The 10,951-nt window shown below is 40.7% G+C and overlaps 1 protein-coding gene and 3 non-coding genes across 5 annotated transcripts in view; all 4 read left to right on the forward strand.

The window, feature by feature from the left end:
- Positions 1–4,906, forward strand: part of LOC115057225 (cadherin-6-like) — a 42,788-nt gene extending 37,882 nt beyond the window's left edge. Inside the window, exons 12-13 of one of the 2 annotated variants that reach the window (XM_029524167.1) lie at positions 2,810–3,067; positions 3,104–4,906. In XM_029524167.1, coding sequence (XP_029380027.1) covers positions 2,810–3,067; positions 3,104–3,354 — 509 coding nt within the window. In that variant the 3' untranslated portion in view covers positions 3,355–4,906. Of the gene's footprint in view, positions 1–2,809 lie in introns of both variants that reach the window. The other variant, XM_029524166.1, reaches the window with a different exon arrangement.
- A 4,069-nt stretch (positions 4,907–8,975) lies between these two features.
- Positions 8,976–9,046, forward strand: trnag-gcc (transfer RNA glycine (anticodon GCC)). Its single transcript has one exon. It is a non-coding gene; the product is annotated as a tRNA-Gly (tRNA).
- Positions 9,047–9,141: 95 nt separating this feature from the next.
- trnad-guc (transfer RNA aspartic acid (anticodon GUC)) lies at positions 9,142–9,213 on the forward strand. The gene has a single exon. It is a non-coding gene; the product is annotated as a tRNA-Asp (tRNA).
- A 604-nt stretch (positions 9,214–9,817) lies between these two features.
- Positions 9,818–9,891, forward strand: trnan-guu (transfer RNA asparagine (anticodon GUU)). Its single transcript has one exon. It is a non-coding gene; the product is annotated as a tRNA-Asn (tRNA).
- Positions 9,892–10,951: the final 1,060 nt, after the last annotated feature.

Below are 10,951 nucleotides of genomic sequence, written 5' to 3' on the forward strand. Positions count from 1 at the left end.
AGCTCACATTGGGCAAGGGTGGGGTACACCCTGGACAGGTCACCAGTCTATCACAGGGCCAACACACAGAGACAGACAGAGACCAACAACCACTCACACTCAGACCTACGGACAATTTAGAGTCACCAGTCAACCTAAACATGAAAGGCCTTGATAGGTGGGAGGAAACCTGAGTACCCAGAGGAAACTCATGCTGACACGGAGAGAACATGCAAACTCCACACAGAAAGGATTCAGGCTTGGGAATCAAACCATACATTTCTTGTTGTGAGGCAATAGCACTAACCACTGTGCTGCCATGCTGCCCTCATGTAAAGTTTATAAACAAAAAACAAATTGGCATCTCTTCCGTGAGGCAAACAGCTTAATGAAGACTCTTGTCGATAACATAAAAAATATTTTTTTAGAGCAATATCTGCAAGCAAATAAAAAGGGCCCCCTCCCCACCCAACTGCCATTGCATCATTGTACAGAACAGACTAAAAACTCTGTGGTACGGAGTAGCCGCAACATCCACCTTAGTTTTTGGTTGCATTTTTTGATAACAAGAATAAACGATAATTCCAAAGAAAAAGCAAAAAATTATGTTAAATAATAGTTGATAAAGAGAGAAAAGCAATTAAAAAAATTGAGATACTTTTTGCATAAATATAGCAAATTGTAAAAAAAAAAACTATAATGTAGTACTGTAGTACTTCCATTCAAACAATGCTGTGAACACAAGGAGCCATTGTACTTTCCCATTTGCTGTAAAGAAAAACAATGGCCCAGAGTTCACGTCTGCTGCTCATCAGAATCCAACCTTGCATGGAAATTAGTTCTTCTCCTCTGCCACCATATCCCTACTTGTCCTCTTATTCCTGCAGTAGTCACGGGAAAATGAATACATATTCATGCCCCTGAAGGTGCAGTTATTGCTTGATAGACACATGCACACTCACACATCAAGCCACAGAGTGTAGGTACACGTACACTGGAGGCAGGCAATGTTGTATGAAGTGAAGCACTGCAGAGAGATTAGAGCAGGCTCCACACACACAGTAGTAACTCACTTCTCAAACTGGTTAAAGCAGTCCTAAGTCACACACAGTACACATACACACAGTAGTAATTCCTCATACTGGTTAATGCAACTCTAAGTTATGCTAAGTTATCTCATGCAAATATCAGTGTTAACAAAAAGTTCTTCCTGTAAGATATCACACTGTAGAGTGCAGTATAACACACTTCAGTGAAATTAAGCACCCAACCAAAAGACATGGAACAGTACCACATAAAATAATCTTAAAGAAGGCCCAACAATGCCTCTATTTCTTCAGGAGGCTGAGGCAGGCTGGCTTCAAAACCTAAGCGCTTGGAGCTTTCTACAGCTGTGTGAGGTGCTGCAGAGAGTGGCGAAAACTGCCCAGAGGATCACAGGCAGCAGCCTTAGTGCTGGAGCAGTGCAATCCACCTGGCTCATGGACTGTTAAACCGCTGTCCTCAGACAAAAGGCTGCAGAGGTTTAAGATCAGAACAACTAGGCTCAAACGCAGTTTCAGCTCAGAGGCTGTAAAACTGGTGAACTCCATTGACACCTTGTATAGAAAAAAAAAGTTTTAGACTGCTTTATAGACTCTTTTTGACTTCTTATATCCTCCGACCTGTCTAGAAATTTAATTTCATGTGCAAACATGCAAATGAAATAAGTCAATTTTGAACCATGATAAATGTATGCTCTCAGTTTATTTAATCTCTGTGATATATTTCTTTCCTCTCCTCTGCTTTCTGATCCACGGTGTCTTTGCCCTTCCACAAACATACACACTGGACAAAGTTGAAAGTTCAAAGTAATTTTATTGTCAATCAGCTATATGTACAGACATACAGAGGATCGAAATTATGTTTCTAAAGCAGAGGGGATACAAATTAACAAGTCATAAAAAACACGATAAAAGATCCTAAACGCCTGAAAGCCGGGAGAAGTATCGGCATTTTAAATGCAACAGTGGTAGGGACCATCTTGATCGACAGAAATATTTCGTTCTCTCACCTCTCTCTCTATTAACTTTGATGTTTTTTAGTGCCTGATAAATGCTGTCAGATCAAACCACAACCTAACATCTTTTGTCATTGCTCCTGTTCCTGTTTCTAGTTACTATTGTTTAATTGATTTTATTTGATTTCAATTAAATGTTTTCCCCATGATTTATGGCCTCTCTGAAATAAAAGGCTTCCATCCCCTCTGCCAGCCCCCTAAAGCCCTCTGCTGCTGTTGTGTTGTACCATGTATGTATACATTCTTCCATACAGTCTGTTAATGTTTATCAAGCTGAGCTGGAATTAACATCTTCACACCATATCTCACTCACTGTTTTACTTTATCGTTGTTAAATAATAGGAAGTGAATATTAAAAGGTTCTTCATATTAATTGTAGACGTTTGTTCCTATTAATATCCAATGCACTGTGTTAAAGTACTTAATGTGTCAATTCTGTTGATGAAAAGCCTCTGTCACTGATCTGTACACTCTGAATCTTTGTTCCTCATCGGGGATAATATTACCATCACTCCCTGCTCCCTTATATGCTCAGCTCTGTTCTACCTTGTGTACGTACAATCACTTTTGTAATCAACTATTTTCAATCTGAGTTTAAATATGTAGTGCAGTGCACTGGCAGCATTGGGAAGCATGTCAAAACACATTCACAAGCTTCAGGTTTGTTTTACATTGAAATTATCAAAGTGTCCGCTTCACACTGTTTGTAGGAATATATCCATGTTCTGCAGACCTCAGCAATGAACCTGAACTCTCTTCTGTTGTCTGCAGTGATCGTGTTTCTATTCACTACACTGAGACGCCAAAGGAAGCAAGATCCTCTCATCATCTCCAAGGAGGATGTCCGAGATAATGTGGTGAGCTACAATGATGAAGGCGGTGGTGAGGAGGATACCCAAGCTTTTGACATTGGAGCGCTCCAGCACCCAGATGCTACTGCCATCTTGGAGTCAGCCAAGCAGAGACGTGACATCATCCCCACTGACACCCTGCTTTACTCATCACACCACTGGCTTACCGCCCCTGCTTCTGGCCTGATAATTCCACCAGTCAGTTTGGCATCACGGGATAATGGAGACATTCATGAATTTATCAACCGGAGAGTTCTGGAGAACAACAGTAACCCGACAGCACCACCATACGATTCGCTGGCCACTTATGCCTACGAGGGCACAGGCTCAGTGGCAGAGTCACTAAGCTCACTGGGCTCAGCTTCATCTGAAAATGAGCAAGACTACTACTACCTGAGTGACTGGGGGCCTAGGTTCAGGAAACTAGCTGACCTGTATGGGGCTGAAGACAGTGACTTCTCCTAACAAAGATACCACATACACACTTACACACACATACTCTCTCACACACTAACACACACATTTCCATGCTCACACTTTAACACTTTGGCCAGTGCAGGGCTGGCGTCAGGGCATCTGTGTTTTAGTACAAACTTGCAGTAAGAGATTGCAAATGCCGGTGATGAGCTTTAAAAACAAAATAACTATTAAAAACTGACAAACATCCTTCACAAGAAGCCCCAAAAATGTCCTTGCAAAATTTCCATTAAATGATATTCACTGATCTGCCCTCACTGCACATGGAGCTTCAGATGGTCTTTTTTTTCCTCCAAAAAGTGGACAAAAGTCAAAAAGTTGTTAAATGAAAATGAGAAAAAAATGTCTCCCACTTTTCCAGATAAGCAGTTTGCAGGTTGTTTGTTTCATCTTAAAATACGCTTGTCAAGGCAGACTGAACAAGACATGTTTTAAACCAGGTTAGTCACACACCCCTAAATAAAATGAATAGGGAAGACCCTTTTTTTCGCTTTTGAATAAGTGCCCTTCTGTTGCCCTTCCAAATGATATATATATATATATATATTTGTTTGTTTGTTTTTTTTTTTTTTGGGGGGGGGGGGAGTAAAATTGAACATGTTAGCATAACTTTTAGACTTCTATCTTCCTTTTTCAAGTGTATATTGTTATTGTTTCACCTGAGTTATATGGGAAGTAAAGTAGGACTGGCATCCTGTTTGATAGATTGGGTAAAGGGGAGAGAGGAAGAGAGTACCAACCATGCAGTGTTTCTGTAAGTTGTTTTTCCACTTAGCAGTAATCCAGCTTTTTTTCAATTTTTGACCCAACCTGTAATATTTCCCATTAGACTCAACAGCTGTGGGGCAGCTTTTACAGACCAGAGCTTTTTTCAGAAGGTAGAAGATAGTGGACACCAAATTACTGATGTTAAAGTTGCTTCTTTTGTGCAAAACATGTTTGCTAACATGTCAAAAGTTTTAACACATCATAATATTGCAATCAGCAGTTGAACCAGGCTTCGATGCTTCTTGCTAAATGTTATATCCGATATTAGTGGGATACCAGTCTTTTGCCTGAACTGTGCAGATGCAGGAGTACAGCAACACTTCTTGTTCTGCCAAACAGTAACTAAGTCTACCTGCAAGACCACTTTCCCCAGCTTTCTAGTAAAGCTTTAAATACAAAAAACTTTTGTTGCTGGATGCAGGAACTTCCTCCAGTCTCGGCTGGTTGCCTGAAACTAGATTTGATTAAACACTGAATGAGCAACACACACTTATCAGTTCATAAGATGTAGAGACCGGTTATTCTGGATTTAATTGCATAGAGCAGGGGTGTCAAACTCAAATTCACAGTGGGTGAAAGTTACAAACTGGGACAAAATTGCGGGCCAAGCTCAATATTTATTGAAAAATGGACTGCAACTGTGCATCTTTTCCCTTCGCTCCAGATATGTAATGTTGCACCTTTTCATATGGAAACAACTTAAGTTTTGTGTAAACATTGAATGTGGAACAACCAAAGCTTAATATTAACATTTGAGAAATTAAATTTTAAATAAAATACATCAGTCGCACTCGTTTCTTACTATGTCTCTCTCCATCTGTAGCCTTTCAAGTTCCTATTTAATGTAAATCTTTTTTAACAGGCCAACAACAAAACAACCAAAAATAATAATTTCCTTCAATGAAAATTCAACTATACGCAGTCTTTGCCTTGGAGTAGAAAAAGTGCATTCAAGCTCAGTTTGCTTTGATTTACTCTGATGCACATTGTTTTGAGCAAGATACCTGGCATCTCTTCTTAGATGCAAGTGCATCAATTTCTGGGGTTAGGTTCTGAGCTGAGGAAATCCTCAGGACTGAGTGAAGATGGTCATCAGTGAGACGACTGGTGTTTTGTTCATCTCATAGTTGTAACTTTGGTTGGTGAAACTCTCGACTTACCCATCACCAGACAGAACTTCATCAGATTGGTTCGAAGCTCGAAGGTAAGTACATGCACCATAGCAAGAGACGCTTGCATCAGCAAAATGGTGAAGTTTGTACCTTTTGACACTGCTGAAACCTCAAGGTAGGAAGCATCTTTTAATTTCCATTTCAGCCAGGTTGGGTAGATCTTTAATCCAGGACTCCCACCAAGGTCTTAAGTGGTCTGGAAGATCCTCATCCCATCCATGGTTCTCTCTACCCATTTCTTGTAGTATTTCTTTCCCCAAAAGAACGAAGGGTGCCATGAACCCTGACCTTGCCCTTGTACTGCCAGATGTTTTAGGCCAAAGTTGGCACAGCCAGGAGATGAGGCTGCTCCAAACAAGTGGACCTTCATTCTGTAGATGGATGGTATGGTTTCCATGTTGCCGTTCTCCCACCATAGGAATCTCAAATAATCTTGATCTTCCTTTTTCACATGAAACTGGTGGAACATTCCTTTCACGTCGCACATGACTGTTATGGAACCTTTTCGTAACTGGCACAGGACACCCACCAATGTGTTCGTCAAGTCAGGAACAGTGAGCAGATGGTAAACACAAGAAACACAAGAAAAAGGACCAGACTCAGTGATTAGCTCCCTGACAACAAACTTTCACCCTGCCCTATGTGCCCTACAGATAATATCTAACTAGGCCAGTGAGCGGTGATAGCTAACATGCCTTTGGGGTCATCAGGTGGGAACCTCCTTTCACCGGTGTTTCGTCTAGTTAGGCCCACGACACCTCCAGGAGGCTAGACCGTGAACACTGGTGTCCCAGAGTCACCTCCCCTAATGCCAGCCATCACCGCTCCTCACACAAAGACAACTATCTCAAACAGCACTACTGTCAACTACTCTGACCTCTCACCAACTGCACCAGTGAAAGCGGGGTGGGGATACAGACCTTGGTTCGGGTAGGGGGGAGAAATAGAAGAAATGGACATAAAAGTAGGAATGGGATACAGACCCTGGTTTGGGTAGGGAGCATGAAAGTATAGAGGGTGCAGGAGGTGGAGGACGAGATACACCAGCAGATTCAGCAAAGAAACTCACCTGAACAGCCCTATACTCAAACCAAATCAAACCAATACAGACCAACTCACCTGGACTAACCACTCGGTCTCAAAGAGGCTCAAAGAGGCCACACCTTCCATTTAAATACACTATCTCTTCCTGGATTTCTTCCTCTGCTTCTCCCTAGAGTCTGTCTATCTTAAGAGCTCACCCTGTTGGGGTGAGCTACTATTACTTCTTCTAACCCAAATCCACTGACTGGATCTTACGGCCTCATCTGACATTTCTTTGACTATTTTCCTCACCCTCTGTCCCCTTCCTCCTAACTCACTCAACAAAGCAACAACAGATCTGGCTACAAACCCTCTACATCCTACTTCCACTGGACAAATCCTAACCTTCCACCCTCGTTGCTCAGCATCCTTACCTAGATCTGCATCCCTGAGCTTTTTTCTTTCATTTGCTTCTTCAACTGAATCCTCCCACGACACAGTCAGCTCTATGAAATATACTCTCATTCTACTCCTCGACCACAAAATTACATCAGGCCTTAGCTTTGTACAGGCTATTTCCTGGGGAACAACAAGCTTTCCTCCTAAATCCACCTGAATCTCCCAGTCACTGGCATCCTCTAAGCTGCCTTGCCTCCTTGTTATCTTATTAACTTTCCCTCCTTCTTGAACAAACTGAATTGCGACGCATGTGAACGACAGTTCTATCTTGTTGGAGTTTTTGGAGGCATATTCTCCCTGTGTCTGTGCGGGTTTCCTCCCACCGTCCAAAGACATGCATATGTTAATTCTAAGAGTTTCTAAATTGACCTTTACATATTCACTTTATTTTCGAACTGTGGCACAAATAACTTGTTCAGAATCACTCCCACAAATCTACTTATACAGTGTCATCTCACTTTACATCACAAACTTATCATCTCAATGTAAATCATATATCAAGCAAATCTATGTAGTGACATAGTAACAGGATTATATGCTACAATTGCAGCTGACCACTAGATGTCACTGGTACAGTTTGGCTTTGAGCCTCTGAAGCTCTTTTTTTTTTTTTTGGTACAACCAGGAAGAAGCATCAAATGTTTCAAAGGCTTCATCCGCCCAGCTGTAGTATATTTCCTCTATGTTTGAATTCTGAGTCTCCAACCATCGCCATGTCCATGTCCAAAGACTTTGTCAGATTGTGCTTTTGCTAAATAATTGACAAAAGCAGTATTACAAAAAGGGTTAGGCAATTGCATAAGATGTATATGGAGGTATATGGAGGGGGTGAGGGGCTGAATGAAAGGGAGTGTACGTATAAACGTATTCTTTAAGTTTATATTCCCTGAGTTGATTTTGCAGTAATCTGGAGAATTTAAAAAAATTAAAAGATACACAGGAAGGGCAAAGGCCTTGATCCCTGAGTGGCTACGTTGATCATGGAGATGGTTGACTATTTTGAATATATGAATTGAAACAGACAGCATACTATATTTTCCAATTCAAATTGCTGAACTAAAAAATATTTTCTTCAAGACATGTTACTGTCGTGTTTTTCGGGGTGTGTTTTCAGGTCAGAGCTACTGCCTTTCAGATGTTCTGTGCACGTACCTGACGGTGAACTGTCTGTTTCCTGCGTGACATTAGGGTGGTTGCAGCTTATTGTTCTGAATGTTGTTGCGCTATACGATTCGCTATATGAGTGTCTCTACTGCCGGTGCCTTACAAGTTTATGTATCCATCTAGACCAGGGGTCGGCAACCTGCGGCTCTTTCAGCCCTCTGCTGTGGCTCCGGAGGGCGAGCTTATTTTGAAAAAATAAATACATAAATGCTACTACTACTACTACTGCTAATAATAATAATAATAAACAAATAATTAATGGCCAATTAATTTATTTTATCTTATTTATTTAGTATTTCGTTTCGTTGTATAATTTATTTGGAGATTCAGATGCTCTTGTGACTTTAAAATACATTTTGTTTTAATAACTAATGGTTTGCTCAGAAGCACAAATGGAGGGACATTGAAAGCATCATTTATCATCATTTATTGAGCTATGAGTTATGAGATATATCTGAACTGACTTATTTGTGTTTAATATACAGGTTGGTGGGTGGCTTCTGCATGTCATCTGAGGAAAGCATTTTTTGTTTGCCCTTATTAGTATTATATTATGATTTTACAACCAATCAATGAATCAAACAGGCTTGCATTAGTTGAAAAAGTAAACCCTTATTGCCCATGTCTTTTGTTTCTTTCAGAATTCAAAATAATTTGATGTTTGGTGTTTATAAATGGAAAATAAAAAAGTCAGTAATTTTCTGCTCATGCTTTATTTTATAAAGGAAACGCATTCTCATAAAGCATGATTCAAAAGAAATTATATGTACCTTCAATTTACTGGTCAAATGGGTTTTGTGGCTCCGAGTGGGTTTTTAATTTGGTGGGAATGGACCCAAATAGCTCTTTTACTGCTAAAGGTTGCGGAACCCTGATCTAGACTGAACGATGCAGAAAGTAATGAATTCCCAGTGACATCATTAACTATTACATGCTAAGCTACCAGACAGAATATCCAAAGCTAAGCAAGAACTGACTGCATGCACGGAATAAAAGACAAATTCTTAGTAGAGCAGTTATCAAGCATTGGTGGTTCAGTGGTAGAATTCTCGCCTGCCACGCGGGAGGCCCGGGTTCGATTCCCGGCCAATGCAGGATGCTTTTCTTTTCGGACAGAGATGAGATCTTTTTAATACCATCTGCATTCGCACAAACAAATATTTATATATGTTCAGCAATTTATGCATCTTCCTCGTTAGTATAGTGGTGAGTATCCCCGCCTGTCACGCGGGAGACCGGGGTTCGATTCCCCGACGGGGAGATCACTTTTTTTTTTTTTTTTTTTCTTCCTTCGTTTCGGTCGGGTCTATTCCATTTCCGCATACATAAAAAGTTGCGTTGACTTTTTATTACATTCATAAAAAGACCTACTGCCGAAATCATTTTTTCATTAAAAACCCATTCAGCAGCAACAGCAGGATTAAGCAACATCAACACAATTCTACTGTATTAAAATGGAAGACAAGCCTTCTCTGTCTCGGGTGTTTTCTGGCGTTAGTTTAACTGGCTACTAATAATAGCTATAATAAAACTAACATAATAACTAATAACTAGAGTTTGAGTCTGAGCGCAACCATTCAAAGCAGGTGACCCTATTTGTGCTTCCTGTTCTCGAAATGCTCCCTTATTTGGATGGGGGAGAAATTCGGGGACGTCAAATATGTTTGAGTTAGGGGTTAGGGGTCCAATCAAAGTCAATGTAAAGTCCCATTTAACAGGGTGATCCCCAACAAGCTGCACGCAGCACCATTCCGAGTTAAAACCAACGTGAATGTGATTTTTCAATCAAAAGATTAAAACTCGAAGTGCGGAAACATGCAAACTTGTGAAACAGATTATCAGAACGTGACAGGAGTAACATGTGAGTCTCTGTGGCGCAATCGGTTAGCGCGTTCGGCTGTTAACCGAAAGGTTGGTGGTTCGAGCCCACCCAGGGACGCATTATTTATGTTTTTTATTATCATGACGAAGAATGCCACAAGCACAAAGGACTTCCATCTCTCACCGCCTAGATTTAAAGATGTAAGGGAAATACAGGCTAAGTGGACTGACCACCACGACACCTCCCTCATCCACTACAGCTAGAATCGAAATAAGTGGTTGATGCTGTTGTTCTGCATACCTGTCAAGTTTTGGATTTGAAAATAGGAGATATTTTCCGGCACCCACCACCCCAACTAAGCTCCAGTATGTAAGACAGATGGACAGGAAAGCTAAAATCACCACTTGTCAGCCGCCTACAAACTGCAATTGGCAGCTCCACCACGTCCTGAACTTCAGCCAGCTCCTTTGTTTCTTGTCTTTCATTATTGGACACTGTCCCATTTATCTTGATATTTGCAATATTTTTTTTTTGCAGGAGTGCCTTCTTCGTGGCGGTGCCGTCCATTATCCATCTTTGTTTTTCGCCGCCGTTATTTTTTTTTGTCACGTTGTTGTCACTCTTCTCTGACTGCCACCTACAGTACATGCAGTAGGTTACTGTAGCGGGGGGCAGAGGTCAGACTGGGAATGGTCCCCAGGGTATTATTATTATTTTTAATAAATGCAGGTTAAATACGGGAAATTTACGGGAAAATACTAATACGGGAGGGGGCCGGGAAAGGAGGGTAAAATACCGGAAAATCCCGACCAAAACGGCATACTTGACAGGTATGGTACTGTTGTGTACATGGAGTTATTGTTTTAACAAAAAGACATTCAGCATGAACTTTCTTTGCTTTCACTGAAAAAATGGCTCAAAGATATTTAAAAGGCAACATTTGGCTTGGTGTCTCTTTCTGATAATGTCTTTCCGCTGATGTCAACATTAAAAATTCCACAGTTTAAACATTTGGCATGTCAGTTATAATTCTTTAATTTAATTATTATATGCCCATGTTCCTTTTTGTAAATCAAATACAGTAGAGATGTCACAGGCCTATGATGTTTGTTGTTTAATATGCGCTAATAGTGAATTGTAACTGTAAAGTTATTTGTCACATTAGAGATTTTCGACA

The sequence above is a fragment of the Echeneis naucrates genome, chromosome 17 (assembly GCF_900963305.1).
Source record: "Echeneis naucrates chromosome 17, fEcheNa1.1, whole genome shotgun sequence".
In the NCBI taxonomy this organism is placed as follows: Eukaryota; Metazoa; Chordata; class Actinopteri; order Carangiformes; family Echeneidae; genus Echeneis; species Echeneis naucrates.